At 41.8% G+C, this 22,419-nt stretch overlaps 1 protein-coding gene across 5 annotated transcripts in view; it reads left to right on the forward strand.

The window, feature by feature from the left end:
* The window catches only part of usp54b (ubiquitin specific peptidase 54b), a 51,166-nt gene that overhangs the window by 23,579 nt on the left and 5,168 nt on the right, over positions 1-22,419 (forward strand). For all 5 annotated transcript variants that reach the window (XM_019362470.2, XM_019362467.2, XM_019362472.2 and 2 more), the window contains 12 exons: positions 6,011-6,145; positions 7,483-7,596; positions 7,732-7,814; positions 9,524-9,629; positions 13,009-13,155; positions 15,750-15,899; positions 16,470-16,662; positions 16,888-17,070; positions 17,398-17,617; positions 19,481-19,861; positions 19,944-20,071; positions 20,176-20,334. In XM_019362470.2, the coding sequence (XP_019218015.1) occupies positions 6,011-6,145; positions 7,483-7,596; positions 7,732-7,814; positions 9,524-9,629; positions 13,009-13,155; positions 15,750-15,899; positions 16,470-16,662; positions 16,888-17,070; positions 17,398-17,617; positions 19,481-19,861; positions 19,944-20,071; positions 20,176-20,334 (1,999 nt within the window). The remainder of the gene's footprint in view (positions 1-6,010; positions 6,146-7,482; positions 7,597-7,731; positions 7,815-9,523; positions 9,630-13,008; positions 13,156-15,749; positions 15,900-16,469; positions 16,663-16,887; positions 17,071-17,397; positions 17,618-19,480; positions 19,862-19,943; positions 20,072-20,175; positions 20,335-22,419) is intronic.

Consider the following 22,419-nt stretch of genomic DNA (forward strand, 5'->3'; position numbering starts at 1 on the left):
GGATACTACACACACACGCAGGTCCTACTTGTATGCCGAACACGCTAGGCTGCTACACACGTACGTCTTAAGATGCTCACAAATCTTTCTTACACACACACACACCCACAAGCTTTTGGGTGTGTGGTGTAACAGCTGTAGGTGTAGAAATCAAAGGTATTGTCACCATGCTAAGCGTTTACATTTTCCTGTCAGTTTCCATTAACCGTCCCACCAAAGAACAGATGTAACATTGTTCTAAACTGTTATTGTGGTTGTAGTCCCTACAGCAGTGGAGATAAAAGTCTCTGAACAACTAGCCAAAAACACACGCCAGATGAACTTTAATGGTTGCTTAAATTTTCACGCATCACCTTTAAAAAGCCAAAGACATAAATGCAGATTGTGGATCCTTTTATTTTGGAGGGGGATATCTGCAGCAGATAAAGGCGCCTGCCTTCGTAGTAAACATAAGTTCAGAGGCTGCCTGTGGCTATCCCCTTAGAAATCACTGCAACACTTTATCTCTCTCAACAACAACACAAACACATGCGCACACTTGGATGCAGATGTACCTGAACACAACATACACACAAACACACAAACACACACACATGCTGCAATGAGCAAGAAGACAGAGGAAGAAAAAAGAAGGTGAAGAAAGATGAATGAATGTGGGAGTTTGTGTCGATTGCTCCTGCCCTCACACTCGGACTGAGTTCACACACACACACACACAAACATACATACACGCACACACACCTTCCTTTCTTACTCACTCTGCCTCATCCCTCCCCCTTCTCCTCCCCCTCCCTCCTTCTCTCCTCCCTCCCTCTCTCTGTAGGGTATATTCCCCCTCCATTCTCCTTGGCGCATTGCTGCAGTCAGCACACACACGCACACCCTATTGCTCTCACTTTTCCGTTTTCCTCTTCTCTCTTTCTCTATTTCCCTTTCTTATTCTCGCTCACTCTCTCTCTCCCTCACTGCATTACCTTTCCCACTGCCAGCCCTCGGCTCGCACACACACAGACCGAAGCCTATTGTTGCCTATTGTTTTATAACATGCCCGGCCCACCTGATCACAGCCATCTTGCTAGATCGTGCGTCCACAATTTCAAAAATAACACCTGAAATGAAGAAATCATTAACTTAATTGCGCTAGAATAAATCACACTTCACAGCTTCATTAAATGCTTATTTGGCTTAATTAGATCCTAATTTAGGCTAGACCTAAGATTAGTGTTGCAATCAGGCTTGAAAATCCAGTTTAAACTCACATTAATTTTGTTGTGAACTTAATGTTTGAAGTCGGTTGCTCCGTGATTAAGCGTAGGAAGATTAGGTTTGGTGGAAGTGAACTCTCAGCTGTCTGTCAAACAGACTTATTTGCTTTGGCAAATACATTTTGAAGGAACCCGGAGGGTCATTGCAGGGTTCAATGAATCTGACTTTTAATTTGATACGACATTAATAATAATAATTGAGAGCCAGTTTGAGAAATCAAGTCTGTATTATTTATCATGTAGGATTTTTACCACTTCCCCACATTTCATAAAAATAAGATATAATTAATTTAGGTAAATGGCTTGATGCAAATGAATATATTAATTACTAAAAGAAAGAGGAAAAGTTGCCTGATAAGTTAACTTGTGTTTTCAGCAGCATCTTTTCCCTTTTCTACTGTTTGCTGTTCTTACTGACTGAAGCTTCAGAAAATTATTGAACAGCCTCCAGCAAACGTAATCTAATCAAAATGAGTGTACATTTTCCGTCACAGTCTGTAGTGAAATGCAAAATTTTTCTATCTTCGATAAGATTCTTTCTGCTCTTTCTGCTGGATCGCCCTTTTGTAATACAGTCAGGACCACTATAGTCAAAAAACAATTTGTGGTTATAGTTTGGTTTTTGTAGAACAGCACCCCAGCACAGAATAGAGCAGGCATCAAAGGGTGGAATGAAAGGCGGAGCTGAGGTGGAGGTGTGTTGCAAAGTAGCTTGAGGAGAGCAGCAACTGTGGGAAGGCTAGTGCAGCTTAAGAATAGCCCTACAGTATTGTGCAAAAGGCTCAAGCCACCCTTAATTTCTTCCTTAATATTTTGCTAGGAAATAGGTGCAAGCATGACAATACAGCATATAAGGCAGAAACAATTTTTACAGTTCTAATGAGCTTGAAGGTCAATATTGGGTTTGACCACCTTTATTCTGCAACTCAGCTTTAGCTCTCTCAGGCAAACTTTCTTTGAGTAGTCTTCGGGAAGTGTTCTCCAGGCTCCTGTGAAGGACATTCAAAGCTCTTCTTTGGACGTTCTTTGGATGTTGGCTGCCTTTTGTTCTGTTCTCTATAACGCGTCCATAGTGTTGAGGTCTGTGCTCTGACTGATAGTGTTTCATTGCGTGTTTTTCTATCCAGGTATGCTTTCAAACACACTTTCACTGGGTGTGTTTGAGATGACTGTCATGATGAAAAATGTTGCCAATCAATCAGAGGCTGGGTTCAAATATGATTTTATTTTTCTGGATTCCATGCATTTTTACAAGAACCCCCAAACCACTGGTTAAAATGGAGACAGAGTCTCCACAGATGCATGTAGACACTCACTATTGTACTTCTTTCCTTATCTACTCTGTACATATTGAAGCAACAATTTCAAAATTGGATTCATCACTCCGTAAGACTTGTTGCCACAGAGTTTCAGTCCATTTCTTGAGTAATTTAGCATAACTTACTGTTTTATCCCTGTTTCCCTTCCTGAAGAATGGCTTGAGGATCAACTGAAGGGCTTGATGCATCTCTCCAGGTTTTTCTGGAGTTTTTTCTTAAGGACTGCAGCAGACAGTTTTTTAGGTCTGCCACTTCTTTATTTGTCCCCTAATTGTCCAGTTTCCTCAGTTTTTTTAAAAGACACAGTCAAGATTTTTGCCCAGTGCTGTATGTGAGATTTGCCAAGTTGAAGTGCAGAATGGTATTGCAGCACAATGTGCAATACAGTGTTACCATATAATTCATATTACAGCAAGTACTCTATTGCTTCCCCTCAAGGATCAATCAGAAAGTCTTACCACTTTTTAAAATATAGTTTTAATGTCTGTTTTAATATTAAAAAATCATCTTTTATTATGTTTGCCTGTAAAACGTCAGAAAAGTCACAATTTCCTGAAGTTGTCTTTGCAAGTTCAACAGAATCTTCATCTACAGAGTATCAAACACTTATAAGAGAAAAAGAACTCTTAGGCTGAAATGCAAGTTTTGAAACAGAACAGCTTCTGTTTTCTGTTTTGCATAGGTAAAAGTAAAGTTCAATCTAAAACTACCTGGAGGAGGTTCGCTGGCATTCATGTGGATTTTAAGAAGCTAAGGAATTAACTGATTAACTTTTTTTTTAGCTTGCCTAGCTCTAATCTATTTAAAGTTATACCCACTCAGAATATTTTAAGTGTCAAATGTGTTTTAGCCCTGCAACAGACTGGCGACCTGTTCAAGCTGGAGCCTGCCTGTCAGGTGGTTAGGCTCCAGCACACACTGGACCCTGAACTAGATAAGCATTTTGTTGAATGCGATTAAAAACCTTCACCATAATGCAATTAATCACATGTAACAATTCCAATATTTACCTGCACTGATTCAGTAACCTGGGGATAGATGGAAAAACATTCACAAAATAGGAGTACTTGCTGGTGTTTAAGATATAAAGATAAATTAACTGTGTTCGTGATCTTATATTTCTGGATACCAAACAAAAATGGAACCAATGTAGGCATAATCATGACACATGGATGCTGATGAACTGTGACTGTGTTAGAATATTTTTCATTTTATTTTTTGTTTCTAAGTCCTCCAGACACAGAGCACCCGCTGCGTTTCAGTGCAGCCATCTAATCAGTGACTGAAATACCACTGGGATGGAAACCAGCAGAGCACCAACCACTGCTCCGACATGTCAGAGCGACTTATGTTTATTTCTGTTTTGGGCTGTTTTAGTATTGGTCAAAAATAGTTGCTCGGTTTTGCTTTTTTTTTTCTTTCCCCCTACTGAGAATTTTTACCATCAAAAAATTAGGTCATTTTTATCCGTTGGCAGTCTGGAGGAAGTCCATCCATGCTTTTATCTCTCCCTCTTTGGACACTGCAGCTCTCCTTCGTCCAGCTTCAGTCAAAAGTTGCTCTTGGTGTCTCTGCTTGAACTCAATACTGGGTGAAGTGCTTGTGTTAAGACCTACATCACTATGCTTAAGTTTCAGACAACATTTTCTTGTGCCCCTGCTTTTTCTGCAGCTACTGCCACTATTTACAACTGTCTCAGGCCCCTCCCTGGGCCTGGTTATGCTGGAGGTTTCTTCCTGTTAAAAGGGACTTTTTCCTTCCCACTTTCACCAAAGTGCTTATTCACAGTGGGTCATATGACTGTTGAGGTTTTCTCTGTTTTCTTTGTGTTAATGTGGCGTCTTTACCTTACAATATAAAGCATCTTGAGGCAGCTGTTGTGATTTGGTGCTATATAAATGAAATTGAATGGAAATTGAATTGACAATTGTTCATCTAGTCCCTTAATTTAATCTAATTCAACCTTAGCAGGTGTATTGCATGAGACCCAAGTAAGTACAGCGCTATTATTTCTGCAGTAATATTTACAAAATTGCTCTAAATATATCTATTTTTATTACATATTATATTACCAAAATATTAAAACAAGTATGCTGTATGTGGAATTACTGGAGGTATAGAGCTTTCAGTTTTATCAGAGCGAACCTGTCAACCACTAAAATTTGGCATCTAGGATTTAAGGTATTTAAGTCAAACAGGCAATTTTACAAAAATGAGCTGACCAAATAAGGTAATAAGGTTTGTCTCATTAATCTAATTTTATATTCAAATACACGTTTGGCTTCCGAAAATTCCAAAATGACAAGATGATCAACGTTACTTCTTTGTGCAGTTATTCTCTTGCCTTACCCTGTCTTATAAACACAGCACACCTCTCTCCTTCACAGTGGTGGCTAATGGCTTCCTAAAAGCCAAAATACACCCCCCGCCAGGCTCGGCATCTTCAGTTCAGTTTACAGCTGATTCTTTGGTTTTCAGATGAATTTTATTGAATTTAATGCCAAAAAAATCAATTATTAATTGTGTTAAATAATCTTATTAAAATTAATCTGATCAAAAAATACAGAATTATGATATTGTGGCAGGAATTATTTACCTGGAATATTTATAAAGAAATTAGAAACATTTTATCAGTTTTTCCCAGCAGTTGATGTTCCAAATGTATTTAAAAAGGGAGATAAAATTTGCTTACACCATGGTATTAAAATGTAAAATCCTTTTTGATTAGAAATTTGTGTGACCTGTGTTGATAGATATTACCTCAAACAATCAAAGAATATACATAGATGACTTCATATAGCTGCACAGTTAGAAGTAGACTAGTATAATGCCTAAATGAGGGGATCAGGACTCTCCTGTGGCTCACCATCTAAACTCTGAGACGTTGCGTGATGATAAAGAGAGACACAATTTTAACACTTAACAAATGAGGCGTTGCGTCGCTACACCTGCACGAACGTAAACATTGCCATCTCCTTCCTCTTCAAAATGACTGATCCTCCGCTCCACTCTGATCGCTGCCCTCAAAACACACTTCAGTGGCCTAGCTTTTTCTCCGAGCCTCCTGCAACAGTTTGATTTGGTTTCTGTTTTACGGCTACAAAGCACTCTCAGAGCTGTTTTTGTCAGAGAAAAGTGCACTACAAATGCCATTTATTATTGATACTGTCTGATATCGAGGCCAGCTGTGCCGTTTGTTTTAGTCCGCTCGGACTTTGTTGTGCCGCACTTTTGTCCCTGACAAGATGACAACTAGCTGTGTTTGTGTGTTTCTTTGTTTTATGGGTCATTTGACAGAACATGGTTCCTCTTTACAGGGCAGCTGTGTTTAGAGGTTTTTGATCTGCTCTGTGAAAAAGTAAAGTAATGGATCTTTGAGGAAAAGAAAAAAAATTAACAGATTCGTGGATGTTTTTCTGTTTGCAGAGTATCTTTGCTCAGTTCCAGTTCAGCAGTGAGCGTGTCTTGCCTTCAGATGCACTGCGGAGCGCTCTGGCCAAGACTTTCCAGGACGAACAGCGCTTTCAGCTGGGCATCATGGACGACGCTGCTGAGTGCTTTGTGAGTCTGCGACAACATTTATCTGTACACACACACCTGCACACATAAATAAGAGAGGTGAGGGGATGCCTAAAGGCTGATCTGAGCGAGTGTTTGAGGAACTCCCACATCTTTACTGCAGTCAGAAGCCTTCAGGGGAGAGGAGATATGGAGCACAGCAGCCTCAAAGAAATATGTCTTTTGACAAGCGTGGAGTGTTCACTTTTTGTTTAGACTCTCTGTGTTTGTGACTCCACCGCCGGTGCCTGTTGGGTTGTTACACTGTTATGCTGTGAGGGATTCCTTGTCATCTCATCCGATGTATCTTCAAGCTTACGAAAAACATTGAAATTAATGGGAAAACACACCATCTCCCCTGAGTGCCCTTTCAGGAGCTCTGCAACCAAACTTAAACAGCTATCTTATTCTGTTGGCCAACAATCTGACCAAAATATAAAATCATTACTCCTTTCTGATAGCTGAAGAAAACATAATCATTTAAAACATCCCCTGGCAACTTTCAGTCGCTAGGGAACAATGTGCATTCCCCACAGTAACCACAGTTGGACTACTGTGGCAGTGTAACTTGAAGATGTGCAACACCAGCTGGAAACTGAGAATGTTCATCTTCAGTTTGAATGTTGTCCCTCAGTGCTGCAGCCAACACGATTCAAGAGGCACAAATTTAATTTAATGTTCTCCCTTTCTGTTTTTTTCTGGCTTCACAGTTGGTAAGTAGATCGCAGGTGTTTGCAGTCTTCAAACTGTGTGCTAGCAAACAAAACAATTACAAGGAGGTCTTGGTTCAGAATAGTACACCTAGGGACAGCCAGAAACCTCCAGCAATCACTCTCCATCGGGTTCATTAAAGGGTACAGTACATGATTGATACATTTCCTCTAAATGTATATGCTCCCCCAGGATCCGAGTTAAAAATTTTTAAAATAAATGATTGATCTTTCCAAAATATTTGAGTTCTACATGGAGCGGATGCTAAAATATTCTGGTGACGCTCCAGTCACAGGTTCTGTTACTTCACTTCCTCGGCGCGTTCCTCTTTTCAAACCCTCTTGTTGCTTTCTTTTCGCCACTTTTGTGCCTCTCTCTTTCTTCGTGTGTGTTTTATGTGTGTGCCTGAGAGGCGCTGTCTGATCGATTGGTAGTAAATGTGTTCAGTCAGGGAATTCGTCGGCTTCTTATGAAATATAGATGCAGCTCCCACGGTCAGATTAACAAGAGCACCAACAGAGAGGAGCGATCAAACACGCGCATGCACACACACGCACACACACTATAACCAACCATATTCCCGTATATACCACACACGTTAGCTGATGTCTTTCCCACGTGTTTCTCAGGAGAACCTCCTGATGCGAATCCACTTCCACATCAGCGCAGAGAGTAGAGAGGACATCTGCACAGCAAAACACTGTATTCCACACCAGAAGTTTGCCATGACTCTGTTCGAACAGGTAAGGGGATGTTTGTCCCTTCTGCCCCTTCAAAGAGCTGCTACATCTTTCACTTTTTAGATGCATTAATTAAACCATCCAAAAAACATGAGCGCGACATCTTGGTATGAACCTCAGAATGCTTTTCATTTCCAGTGTGTGTGTAACAGCTGTGGAGCCACATCAGACCCCCTGCCCTTCATTCAGATGGTTCATTATATCTCCACTACATCCCTGTGGTAAGACAAGACGCACACCTACACACACCTGAACACACACAGACACACCTACACACACTGCAGTAAATCTGGCAGCAAGCTGTGGTGGGGTAGCAGTAAAGGAAGGTACAGCATGTTCCCTACTTCCCTGCACGGGTCCCTTACTGAACCGTGAGTGGCAATCACACATTACGTCCACACATGTGTATCTTCGTGCAAGGGCAGGTGAGGATGTGCAAAACAACTCCCCCATGTACAGGTAGATGATGTTGTGTTGGCAAATACACATGCAGGGTGTGTGCGTACTCAAAAAAATCGCACATGTGCCGAATCAATGAAATAAGGAGCAGGGGATCAATCAGGTGTTTGATTTAGCGGACCCAGGGGCCGACATAAATCTATAAGTTGAAGTGAGGGCTCCGGAAAGGCCAAACAAGACAGAAATAAGAGGATAGATCCTCCTATATCCCGTTTGGAAATGAAACACAGCCGAGGAAATAGAGGAATGAATGGCGGGGAGGGGGCAAAAGTACAAATAAACACTCAAAAAGTAGTTGTGGGGCACAGAGGTACCACCGCTCTCTGTTTGTGCCTGTGAGCACTGCCAAGCTATTTTTACCCTTAGTGAAGCCTGTTGTTTACAGTCTAGATAAGCAAATATGCAAAAGTCAACATGAGTAAGATAATCAGAGGGCACCAAAAAGAGAAAACAAATGCGTGGTTCAAGCACACGGTGCAAGAGTGTACCCGGCCGGTGTGTTGTTGTCGTTGTATTTTCTGCTTTCTTAGACTCCTCGTCTGACTGTGTATCTGAAGAGGAGAGGTTGAGCAAGGGGTTGAAATCGAGTGAGAGAGTGTACAGAGAAGAGGTTGAGTTCATTTCAGGCTAATGGAAGAGGTGAGAGGAGGCGAGGAGAACGGCTGGGAGGAGGACAGGTTTTTAAAATTGTTATTCTTAAAGGAAAGGAATATGTCGCTAGAAAAAGCAAAAAGCAACCAAACAAAAAGAAAAGCACAATGCCGAATAAATGCACGCATTATCCCGTACATGGTACCAAGCCTGAGACAGATTTGTAAAGTTTATTTTGTATTCACAGAGAATTATAACGTGTATCTGAGCTTGTCCTTCAGAGGACAATTGTACTTAAAAGGGATAAACAGAGCTTAGTATTAGTAAGTCTCATTGCTTTATGCTGTAGTGAAGGAGATTGTTCTAGAAAAATGCATTTATGGTCCACAAGTAAAGCCTTCTGAGTGGATAATTGTAGAAGAACTTCTTCAACAGTAATGCTGATATATAGTTAATGCTCAATTACTACAGTGGGGTCAAAGATCAGCATCAGTCAGACAGGGTTTAGAAATTTTCTCATTTATTATTTTTTCATATAAAGAATAAAACGTTTATGAAATGAGAGAAATACTGGAGTAAATTTCATTTGGCTTCGTAGTATAGTGTGTTGCACATTTGCCTAATGAGTGCAAGACCTCCTGTTCAATCCTGAGTTGCATTAGGAAAAGTATCTTAGTATCTGCCAAATTAGTCTTGCAAAGTTACCCACTGTGGAGGGATTTTTCATTACCAGCATCGGTATCTAAATGCAAAGAAAGAAACAAACAAACTTATCAAGTTTTCCTTTTTTTTGGTCTAACTCTGGGATGCATTCACTCGCCGGGTGTTTGATTTTATTTTGTGTGTGTGTGTGTGTGTGTGTGTGTATCCAATGCTGCAGTAACCAGGCAGTGAGGATGCTGGAGTGCAGAGAGAAACCCACGCCGGACATGTTTGGAGAACTGCTCCGCAACGCCAGCAACATGGGAGACCTACGCAACTGCCCTGTGAGAACGTGCACACACAGGACACTTTTGCATGACGCACGTGCACGCCTTTCGACGTGCACAGAAAACGTGCATTTCGTTTTGTGCCGTTCCATGCTCAAGTTCTTTGCTTCCCTTTTATCAAGAGAAGAATGTAATCAGGAAACTAAAGCAGGGTGAAAATCACATTCTGAAAATATAATTTGCACTTGTTTCATCATTTCTTTGTTATTTTTCCTCCTTCTCTCTACGGCGGGTCTGTGTTACATAATCAGCGGCTCATTTGCATTTTCTTCCCATTTTTCTCCTCACTTTCTATTACGGGAAGCATTTTCCAAGTTGTCCTCGTCGACCTCCCGTACAGTAAATGATGGCAATCATCAGCTTCTTCTTGCGGGAGAAAACTGCGTTTGGTTGTTCAGAGGAAGATCGGTTTGAAATTATACATGAAGACGGAGTATTTTTGGAGTAAGAGCCGTGCACGAAATGCGAACTGTAAAAGCAATAACGGGAAGAGAAAGAATGGCGCACGTGAACAGAGGAATTTTCAATGATTCCTTTGTTCTGCAGGTTTGTGTGTTGCGATGCCACATGGGGAAGTGCTGCTGCTGAATAGATCCAGTTTGGCCACACACACCCACCCCTGTCTGCCAAAGTATCTGTACAAAGAGCCTCCTCTCTGGGCACGGGCGAGCAGCTGCCCCTCTCGTCACACAGCACAATCACCACTTCCACTGCTGCAGCCACACTAACACACACCCTTCTTTAACCACGGTAAACGTTGGCATTGTGTGCGCAGTCCCACGGGAGACACACAACCTGTCTGTGTTTATCTTCCATCACTTGCAGCGCTGATCTTTTGTTAATACCACCTTGGGCTTTGCTCAAACAAAGTGATGGTATTTGGATGGAAGCGAGGCTGCTGGATGATACTGTAGGTGTGAGATTGAAGATAGGACAGTGTGAGGACTGGATAATGTGATTGATGGCAAAGTTTTGCACAGGCGATTTGAAATTTGGCGAGGTGTGAACTAATATCAGTGCAATAAAGTGAATATGTAGATGTGTTGATCAGCGTTTCAGCTCTTCAGATGTTCATCAAAATGTAGACATTATACTGGATCACTGTGACACGTGACAAAAAAATAAAAATGTTCATGTTTTATATGTAGTCTTTTAATGTGACACGCTATTTACTCATAGGATTTACTCAGTGCACCCGTTCATGTTTTTTGAGTAGGAAATGGTGTGTATATATCTAATTGAAACATTTAGGTCTTATAAGACTTATAGAGTGCATACTGTGATTTAATTCAGAGCACATATAACATAAATGCACAATTTAAGCTGCAGAAATTCTCATCTTCCCCTCCGATGTACTAGTGCTGTTGCTTGGCATCCCTGCCTGCTATTTTCAACCCTTCCACCACCTCAGCATCCACCCACGGGAGGGCTGTTTACTTATTATGCCCCAATTTTATCCATCCATTTTCTTCCACTTATCCAGTTCAGGGTCACAGGGGGGCTGGAGCCTATCCCAGTTGTTACAGGGCGTGAGGCACGGTCCATCCAGGACAGGTCGCCAATTTGTCACATTCACACCGGCAGCCAAATTGCAGTCACCACTTAGCATAATCCCGTGCATGTCTTTGAACTGTGGGAGAACGCTGGAGTACGCATGTGGTGTGGTGTTGCGTGCTAACCACCACACCTTCATGCCACCCGCTCCCCAGTTTTTACGTAACATATCTAAACGATACTCATGAGCTCAGAACCTGGATGCCAAATTCAAACTGCATTTTTGTGCTGTAATAAAGTAACCAAGTTTCTTCAGAACCAGCCAGAATTAGACTGCAGTGTTTTTATACTGCAGCTGATTTAAGCAACTGGTTTGATCTGCGACAGTGCACCGCTATGTTACCCCATCAAAGTAATCTATTACTATAGTTACTGTAGTTGTTCATTTGTTAGAAAAAATAAGACATGTCACTCTCAAATGTAATGAAAGAAAAACATTAGAATTGTTATTTAACATACTTGGCTGCTGCTGGCTGTGCAGGATTCAAATGTACACATATATAAGTGATCATAGATTTATGGCCTGATATATGGATTATCTATAATGATACATTTATTATATGCAGTCAGTGACCATGGTGGTGACAAATGACTTGTGAAATGGGCCTGCGTGTTTGATTTTTTGTAGATTTGGCTGTGATCCTTATTGATATAATAAAGCGGTTTACATAATCTAGCTAAACTGTTGGCTTGTTTACAGCCTCTCTCATCAGCTGTGGTGGTTTAGGCATTTATCAATCCTCCATGAACAATCTCTTCAGTGACTCCATTATTAAAAATGAGATAGCATTTTAATTCCGCTGCTCTTTCATTTGTCAGGAAGCAACAACAACAAGCGTTGTGTCATTTTAATCTGAAGACTGCCACAATCAGCATACTGCAAACCTACAGTATCATTTGACCAGCAGCCCTGTTATATAACTCTCCGTGTCTTGGAAAGGTCTGCATGGCCACAGTGATTAAAATAAGAAAAAGATTGGTAGGAAAAAAAATCTTTGCATATAAAGTTCAACGATGAGGCTGCACCGATCAATGCTGTATTATGAAGCAGAGCAAATCTGTTTGCACAACCGTTTGATGAATGATGTTGTCAGCGGCTGTTCCCCTCGGCGCTGAGGGCTAACTGAAGCTGTGTGTCCCATCCATGTGTCCTAAGCATACAGATAGCCTCGTGTCTCAGTGCTGTGCTGGTTGGCTGCTGCTCCCTGGCTTGTGTTTGTGTCCCTTTCTGAGAATTGAGAAGCAGACCCTGGCAAAATACCTTCCTGCCATTTCTGGTGCCAGTGCAAGACGGCCCGCCGCCCACAAAGGGAGAGTTCTGTGTGCGATTGTGCTTATGTGTGCGAGTGCTGTGTTTGGCAAAGTGTCTGGTTGCCAGGGTGTTCTCAGGCTGTTTCCGAGCCCGCTCTGCCAGCACTGCGTGCATGCTTGCGTGTGTACATGTGTGTACGTTTGTGTGTGTGTCTGTGTGCACCAGCTCTGTGGTGGGTCATGACTCAAAGGAAGGATTCAGAACACACGGTTCTGAACTCAACAGAAGGCCCAAGGGACAAATACAACTCAGCACAGCACTTCTTCCTCTGTCGTTCTCTCTTACAGTCCTTTCATCATTTCTCTGTTTTTTTTAGCCTTTTGTCTCTGTCCCTCACGCTCCTACTGTTCAGGTTTTCCGTGTGTGTGCGTCTTCATTACTGCCAAATAAAAGGGATGGCTTTAGTGATGTGCACACTCTGTAGCCTCATCACACATGATGAATAAAGCTGTTTAATCACGCACTCTTTTTTTTGTTTGTTAACCTCCTCTCGTCCTTTCTCTCTCACAGAGTAACTGTGGGGAGGTATTGCGTATCCGCCGGGTGCTGATGAACTCACCGGAGATCGTGTCCATCGGGCTGGTGTGGGATTCAGACCACTCTGACCTAGCAGAGGATGTCATACACAGCCTGGGAACCTGCTTGCGTCTGGGAGATGTAAGCGACCTCACATTATACACTCATTTGAGCAAAATTAGCGTATGTCGTGCGTTTCTATGCAAGCAGCCGAGCCCAAACTGACATGAATACACAGACGTAATTCCCCTAATATTCTGTGGCTAAAATAGCTTTGTGTGCAGTGTGTACATGTGAATCAAAAGGGCTGTTAACTCCCAGCAAGCACCAGACGCCCCTGGGCCTTTTCAAGACTAATTTCAAAACCAGTCAGGGTCTGTAAAAATACTCATAAATACTTGAATTTATTTGAAGTGAAGGTGAAAATGCGTTGGTTTTTTTGCAGAACAATGGAAACGTCTACGATTAAATTTGTTGACATTTAAAAAGTTTAGTTGACATCTGCATGACACTTTACTGTTCAAAAATGCAAACGCATGCATATCTTATCTTATTTGCATTGTATTTGGGTTTGAAAGGTTTGCAATTACACAGCAACACATTATCAACAAATAAAACAAAACAAATACACAAACTAGTGCTGGATGGGATTTCTTAAAAATCTTTGCTTGCAGAGCTTATTTGTACTGCACTCTGGACAGTCAAAGCCTATTGTTCTCAGATACTCTGGTTGCACAGTGCTGCAGTGGTTTATAGAGTCATCTCACAGGAAGAAGGTTCTGGGTTTGTTAAAGAAGAGGTCTCCTTTCAAGGTTCAGTCAAATTTAGATATAAAGGGATGCCATTTCAACAACCAGTAAATACAACCTTTTTTTGCTGGGTTTTCTCACACTGATTTCAATTAAAAACAAAAAAACAAAACTAACAAACTTTTACTGTAGTGCCACCAACAGGAAAAATTTGCATGTTTTTAAAAGCTTAGAGCCAAATAATTGTAATCTCTTGCTAACAGTGCATGCATACTGGCATACCGAGTGTATTTGCATGCTAATGTTTTGCAGGAGTGCTGGAGTTTTTTGGTTTTCTGTCCTTTCAAGTAAGGGTTCATGGAAGATTAGTGGCAATGCTCCAGAGCGCAAGCCTGACAATCATACACTGAAATTTGTTTCTCTCTTTTGTTTAAGAGAAAATGCATCACAGTCTACTAGTCTTAGTTCTTTCTATAAACAAAACATTTATGCATATCTCATACCTTTTGGAGAGTTGTTATAAAAGTGAATAGGGTCCAGGGTGGGAAAAATCAGAATACAGTAGATTCCTAGATTTCCGGACCAAGAGTAGTAATTTGTAATTTGATCTACAGCAAACTGCTTTCTGCTAGATGTAAGCACATGCATAAATTATTTTTCAGCACATTATCACATGCAAACTGTCCGACACAAGCACAAGCATGGATGTATATGTATTTTCAGTGTGTGTGTGTAAACAAATACACAATAACTTGCAAACATGTGCAAGTTCAGCACGACAAAACAACAAATTCTGTGCAGATACGACACAATCTTCCAGACTTTCAATTTTCTTATAAAGAGCTCAGAACGCTACTTCTCCATTTACAGCTGCAGCTTTTACACCTCTCACACACACACATACACGCACACACACACACACACGTGTTCGACCTCTGATAGTCCGCGTCATGACTGAGTAATGTTGATGCATTTTAATGCCCCTGTTACATCTCCAGCCGCATTTCGAAGTGATATCCATGAATAATGGATTAGTGAATATGAATATGTGTTACAGTGACTCAAGTTTTTCCCTCTATCTTCTGTCTCCGCCTGCTGCTCTGTCTCTTGTTTTCATCCTGCAGCTGTGAGGAAAAAAACAAGCTGTTGAATAAGAAAATCTGAGGTGTTACCTATTGAATTTTCCAAATTGTGTTTAGCTACGAAAAGTGTGTGGATTTGCCTCCACAGTTACTTTCACTTGCTGTTTTTCTGTATCTTACCCATCCTCCTTTTTTGCACTTTTATGCCCTGTTTCTCCTCAGATTAGATAACTGTAGTGCTGCTGCTGCAGTAAACCAAACTTTATATTCAGTTAACTGTAAATCAGCTGTTAAATTTTGAAGGAATTCATGCTGATCTTTGTTGTTTATCTGCAGAAATTGAATGTATTTGATTTATGGGCTGTTGGATGGACAAAAGGGTTGTGGTTGTGCAAACTTGTTAAGATGTATTTTCTGATATTTTAAAGATTTCAAAATAATAAATAATGAAAGCAATTGCTGGTTGCAGGACTAGATTTATTCTAGCTTATTATGTTGAATCGTGGAGATATATGGTTCATCAAAGCACAATGGCTAGAATTATACATATGGCTATCAATACACTGCCTTTGTCTGTGCATGTTACTGGCAGCATCATCTGGAGCAAGTGACCTTACTAAGAGATGAGTGTGAGAGCCGTGCATCATTTCCGCTTCAAAAACTGCAGCGTGTATGCAGCACTGTAGGGTTGTGTGCGGTTTGCAAGCAGAGGAAAGTGAGGAGAGTGAAGAATTACTGCATACAGCATATACTAGGTGAGCAAAAATGTGCTTGTATTCACATTAACTAACTCTTCTGTCTCTCTCTCTCCCTCTCTCTCTCTCCTATACCGCACACCTCTCCCCTGCATGCCCCCCTCCCTTCTTGTCTCCTCCCCCTCCCTCCTATCTCTCTCTCTCGGTAGTTGTTCTACCGTGTGACAGAGGAGAGGGCTCGCCAGGCGGAGCTCTACTTGGTGGGCATGGTGTGCTACTATGGCAAGCACTACTCCACCTTCTTCTTCCAGACCAAGATACGCAAGTGGATGTACTTCGACGACGCCCACGTCAAAGAGGTGAGACGTAGTTTGAGTCCCGAATCTGCATGCTGCAACACGAGGAGCATCTGCTGCATCTTCACTTGTGCCTGTGAGAGCAGGAATGACAGGAGCTGTGCTGTATGTTAGTTTAAGTGCTGCACAGTCAGGTCTTTTGCAGTAGTGGCAGCTTGAGATTGATTATGTGTTTAAGGTTTAATCCCTGTCTTTGTTTAAATCTATGCGCTTAAATCTCAGTGCAAGAACTGTGTTCATATTATTTATGTAATTTAAGTGTGAGTCCTTTTCCTAAAGGCAAAAAAAATCCTCATGAATACTCAGCAGAATTAACAGAAGGAACTTGTGTGCATGTACCTGTCCTAGACTATCAATCATAGTTCACAATGAGGGTCATATTAGATTATTGACTGAGATAATTTGATATCAATGAAGACACAGCAGCACAAAGTGTATTTGACCTTCTACTTTTAGAGGAATATGAGTAACGTTATATCCTAAAACAGATAGTTATACTTCCTTTTTATGTGTGTGTGCTTATATAAATATAATAGTTGTGTGGGGTTTTGTGTGTGTGCTCTGCATCTCCAGATCGGCCCTAAGTGGAAGGACGTAGTGTCTCGCTGTATCAAAGGCCACTATCAGCCCCTGCTGCTGCTCTACGCTGACCCCCGTGGGACGCCGGTGATACTGCAGGAGAGCCCAAACCCCTGTACCAGCTCCAACCCGCAGCTGGAGCTCCAGCACTGCAGCAGCAAGGCTGGTTACGACAGTGAAGACTCTGGTACAGCAAAGATGATACACTCTGCTAAATATCAGATCGGGTTGATCTGTCTTTATCATTTGAGAACATGCGGGGTTATAGCTTTAAAGCTCTGACCTTCAACCCTATAATCTGCCTCTGCATACTGCAGAGCCTGTGCTATAGTATTATCATGCCTTTAACTGGAAACATATGCGCATACAGGATTACCTAAAAGGTCACCTCTCTTTCTCTTTTCTCCCATAGGTCGGGAGCCATCCATATCCAGCGATACTCGTACGGACTCTTCGACGGACAGCTCGAGTCACCGAGGTTCTCGCAGCCGATCTCTCCACCAGTCTACAGGCAGCCACCTCTCCAGTGAATCCCAGACCACAGTGGTCTGTAATTACGACACTGGCACACCGCCGCTTGGTGCTGACGCTGGAGGTAATGTTACTCCAAATGTTCTTCGCCTTAAAAAAAATGCAGTTGCACCTTCAGTCAAGAAACCCCAGTGGTTTAAAAAATAACAGGAAATACTCAAGTGTTTTCAGGGAGATGCAGAAAGTATCATTGTTGATATAGTTAAGAGCAAACAGTTATGCGTTTTCAAGTTTCGGTGAAGTGAAATGGGTTCTGCAGAGTCTTCAGGTTATGCGCCTCGTTAGTGGTTACTCTCACATTTATTTGCACTGCTGCCTGCATAATTGCCCCCCGTGGGATAAATAAAAATGTTATTGGATTTATTTTCTCTTCCTTTTCTCCCATGTTCAGAGTCAGCAGTGGAGGGTCCTCCCCGCCCTCCCTCTCCTCCGCTGCAGGAGTACAAGGAGACGGCTGTCTTCCTCCTCTCCTCCCGCAGGCCTCTGACCTCCTCTTCCTCTTCCTCCCGTCCTCTGTCCTCCTCCTCTTCTTCCGGAGTTGGGGGCTGTGAGGGCGGGATTGGGGGTCCCCACTGGGAGGATGAGAGCACTAGCAGTGAGAGCAAGTCCAGGTACTGCAGCACTCGTACACATCGGCTGTAGAATTAGGTGAAAGCAATGAAAATATTTCACGGTAATGCCTTCTTCAAATCACACGTAAATACTCACATCTCTTCAGGGGAAAAAGTAGAAGTGCTTATTAGATATGGAGCTTATTTTCATGTTGTTAGGCTACTCATTCAATACAACTATAAAATATATATATATTTCAACACTGTAACCCAGATTGAATTAAAAAGTTAATACGCTGCCCTTCAGCCTGTTAGAAAAAAATGCAGATGAGGAAAAATCTCAGATTCCTCGCTTTGAGTTCATAGTTAAACAGCTCTGCACACTGTGAGACACACAGCAGTCTGTTCCTTCTGATCTTTAAGTGAAAGTTTGCGATAATAACACAACACAGCTTAAAGAAAAAAGATGCACAAGAATGTTAAGTGAACTGTGGTTAGCATCCTATTGTGGGGCACATGCTCAAAGGTTGTGAATGCCCACTTTTTTAAGAGTTCTGGTTCTGGAAGTGAATTTTCAATTTATTTCTGAAATGGCATTTGTGAAATGTCAGTGGAGATTTCCTTATATAACGAGTTTTCAGTCCTGAACCAAGCCAAACAGTTGTGAGGTGAGTCGTGACCATAAAAAGATTTGATTTGGATAAAATAAAATAAAGGAAAACAAAAAAAGGCCAAAGGTGCAAGACTGTTTACATAATTACATTTAAAGGTAAAGAAACTTCTCATCCAGCAACGCTTTGTAAATCTAGTTTCCACAACAAAGGAATTTCAGCCTTCTTGAATTTAATAGGTTTCATTATCATACTGGTGTATAATAAAAGGTTGGAATATATTTTGTATTTTGTGATGTGTATGTAACAAAGTATAGCCTCATTATCAACATGTTACAGTCCTTCACTCCTGACTGAAGTTTGCATTCTTGGTAACAGCGACCTCCACCAATCAGAAATGTTGCTGTTTCAATTTAATTTTTCCAGTAGTGACAATGTGAATAAAATGTGCTTTTGTTAAGATAAGGTTGATATCATACAGACTTGTGCTTGGTTAGATTGCTTTGGCTTCTCAATCAAAGTCTGTAACCTCACTCTTGAGCTCTATCACCAGACTGTTTAGCTGAGTTACAGCTAGCCGACTAACTGCCGCTGCCTTGCATCACTCTGGGCTAGTTCTGTGAAGGAACATTTTACACCTTTGCAAGATTTATTGTTTGATGAAATCAAAACATTATAGACAAGTTAGTATCACGGATCACATTAGCAGGTAGCTTGTCAAGCTAGCCAAGTAGCATTTTCACTGAGATTTGAATTTGCCTGCAGTAATGTAAGCTAGCAAAAAAGCTACAGTAAGTAAGTTAGTTGTAGTTTAGCTATACCGCTTGAATCTGGCAGTGCTTATTTTGTAAAATTTGCTAATAAAGTAATGCAAGGTGGTCATTTTGTTATGTTAGTGATTAGTGTACTCTATTTTTTGAAAAGATGTCACTTTGGATCTTCTCTAAAGCACACCCTAAATTATGGGCACATAAATAAAGGTATTACTGTTCTGCAGACACACAGCCACTAACAACATGAGGAGCTGTGACAATCATAGAGGCCTAAAGACCAATCAGTGGCCTGGCAACCACTGTTCACTCTCATCTCTTGTGCAATGTGAAATTGGGATTTAACACAAGAAAAATTATACATGTTGTACTTTTAAGTAAAAGAATCATAAACAAAAATAGACATTCTGCAGAACATTTTACTTTCTTTTGCAGTTTTTGAATACGTTTTACCAGAAGACTAATTTGTGTAGGATTTCACCATATTTCTATTTCAGTCAGTAGACATGTTCAGCATTGAATCCTTTTTCTTTGCTCTCTAGTTCTTCTGGAGGCCGCTACAGGCCAACTTGGAGGCCCAGGAGAGAAGCGCTGAACATCGACAGCATCTTCACCCGACAGAGAGGCTCCTCTGTGGGCTATAACACTGTGCCTGGCCCGCCTCTCCCTCCAGGGCCTCAGGACTCACTCCCTTTAGCGGGACCTGCTCCACAGCTGGGATTGCAAGAAGTAGAAGCCAGGGAAATCGGGGAGTTGGAGGCGGGGTTTGGGCTGGTTGGGCAGCCCAGGTCTCTGGGCAGCGGGCGGACGATGGGTCCCCCTGCCCCTCCACCTCTGAGAGGGGTGGAGCACCAGCCACGTCTGATTCAGAGGATGGAGAGTGGCTACGAGAGCAGTGAGAGGAACAGCAGCAGCCCCGACAGGTAGGAAACGTACAGATACAGATTTGTGTGTTTGCATTATCAACATTTCTGCGTTTCATTTACCCTTTTCCTTTGTTTACAGGGAGGTGGGGCAACAAAAACGGGTGCTGATGTCAGGTCCTTCATGGCGTTCAGTGCCTAAGTCCAAGAGCAGCAGTGCCATCCTTCAGGAGCTGCCCCCACCTACCTGGAGTGGTGGCACTAATGCAGGTGTGTGTCTACGCTTACTTTCTTCAACATGCATTTAAATTGATTAATATTTTCATTCCCCATATTTCTTGTGTGTGTGTGTGTGTGTGTGTGTGTGTTTTCAGGCCCAGGGCGTAGTGAGCTGGACGAGCTTCAGGAGGAGGTAGTGAGGAGAGCCCGGCTGCAGGAACAGCAGAAGCGAAGGGAGGCGGAGCGGGAGGCAGCCATGGGATTTAATCCCAAACCCAGCAAATTCATGGACCTGGACCAGCTCCAACACCAGGGTATGGATGAAATATGGAAAAATAGAAAAACAGCGGCTGGAAGTTGGTAGTGGATATGTACGGGAGTTATATGCTTATGAAATACTTCCAGCGGAATGACATTTGGGCTTCATTTGCCTATGTTTAATGGATCTTTCCTAATATTTCACTGCCCGCATCAACACTGATTTACTTATACAACAGCTGATAAGTGAGAAACCATTTATGTAAATTTAATGTGTTTAAACCTTTACACCTCAAAATTGCATTTAAAGCTGCGCCAAGCGGAAACCCGCGTAGCAAAGGCCCATCTAGACAATTCCGTGTCTTAATTTGTGCTTCCAAAAAATAAAAGGTATCTTTGGTATTAAAATGTTATGCTTTATGCTGATAACATGTATATTTATGCTAAAATCTTGCCTAGGGCAGCTTTGAGGTCACCTGTGTCTAGATTAACAGTCACAGTGACTTGTACGTCCATGTGTCTGTCTGACCTCGTCTTTGTCCTCGTTCCCATCTGTTGGTCTGTCTCTCCATCTGTCTCTCTCTGATGTTTTTTTTTTTATTTTTTTTTTATCCGTCAATTAGTTCAGTGTGTTTTATTTCAGAGGACGTGTGTGTGTTTGTGTGTGTGTGGATCTAGCAGTTCCAGCTGTGTTCAGTGTAGCTGAACAGAGCAGGGCACAAATTCCTGTCAGATTAGTTTTTACAAAAATGGAAACTCCTGTGGGGCGTTCACTGACCGGCACAGAGCGGGAAACTCTTTCTGGGTGATTCCTATTTAGAATCACAAGCACAATCCAAGTTCAGTGCTCTGATATCCTGGCTGTCCTCCAGAGTTTACAGTGTGTGTATTCCTCTGCTTCCAAAAATGTGTTTCTCTACCTTTTTTGTTCTTGTGTGGTCTATAATGATGTGGGTGCCTGTGTGTTGTGGTGTGAGCTTTAGATTGTGTCTTTCTTTGACTCGAGTCACACTTTAAGGGTCATTCCATTAATTTTACAGTGAGTTAATGAGTATTGCTATGTGGCCTGTGACAAAACGTTCTGTGATTTCTTCTCCGTCTCTGGAGAATCGGTATCGGCTCTGGGATAATTACTCAACTTGATGCCCTCTGAGACTTTAAATGTCTATAATAAACTGTGCATATGGACTTCAAAATTTGGGTATGTACCAGGACGTGAGGCTCTAATATTAGACTCTCAGAGTTGCTTCATGGGGGTGCCTGACTCATATGAAGTGCGATCACAAAGTTTTATAATTCCACCTGGTTTAGTGATTATTCCCTCACAGCAAGAGGGTTCTGGATTCTAACTTTGGCGTGCACGTTCTCCTTGTGTATGCCCGGTTTTCTTTGAAAGCTTCAATTTCTTCTGCCAAAAAAAAAAAATCATGCCAAATTAAATTCTAAATCTTATGAGTTTCATTTCGTGGTTAAAAATACAGCTAACTTTCACTTTAAGGTTGCTTCCTTGTGCATTTCTGGGCTTTTGCTTGCACTTCTTCAGCTTTTAGATTGCTTTCTGGAAATCCACTTTCTTGATAAAGCTTATAGTTAGGGCTGGATCAGGTGATGGAGCCTAGGCATCCTTCACCCTTTTCCCCCTTCCCCTCACCCCAAACCAGTCGCGTCATATGGCTTTTCTTCTCTGCTCCTGGGTCTGCCGGAGGTTTTTTCCTGTTAAAAGGGAGGTCTTCCGTCCCACTGTCGCCATCTGATTGTTGGGGTTTTCTCTATAATATTACAGGGTCTTTATCTTACAATATAAAGTTCATTCAGGCGATTGTTATTGTTATCTGGGGCTATAGAAATGAGATTGAATTAAACTGAACTGAGATCCAGCACACACTGCAGATGTGCAGCTTGTCAGAATGGGACTTCCATACTAGTTGCACCCAGTGCTGGTGCAGTGCTTCACAGGGAGACAGCATTAAACTGGAAATTAGCCAGATACGCATTTTTACCTGTTATACACAGAATCACAAAAACTTTCAGCTGTTCCTTTAATCAGGTCTGAACAGTATATTTTGCACATGCTATTTAGCCACAACAGAAATGCAGCTCTGTGGATAGCATTTTGGTGTTAATAGAAGTAGTATAACTTC

The sequence above is a fragment of the Oreochromis niloticus genome, linkage group LG8 (assembly GCF_001858045.2).
Source record: "Oreochromis niloticus isolate F11D_XX linkage group LG8, O_niloticus_UMD_NMBU, whole genome shotgun sequence".
In the NCBI taxonomy this organism is placed as follows: domain Eukaryota; kingdom Metazoa; phylum Chordata; class Actinopteri; order Cichliformes; family Cichlidae; genus Oreochromis; species Oreochromis niloticus.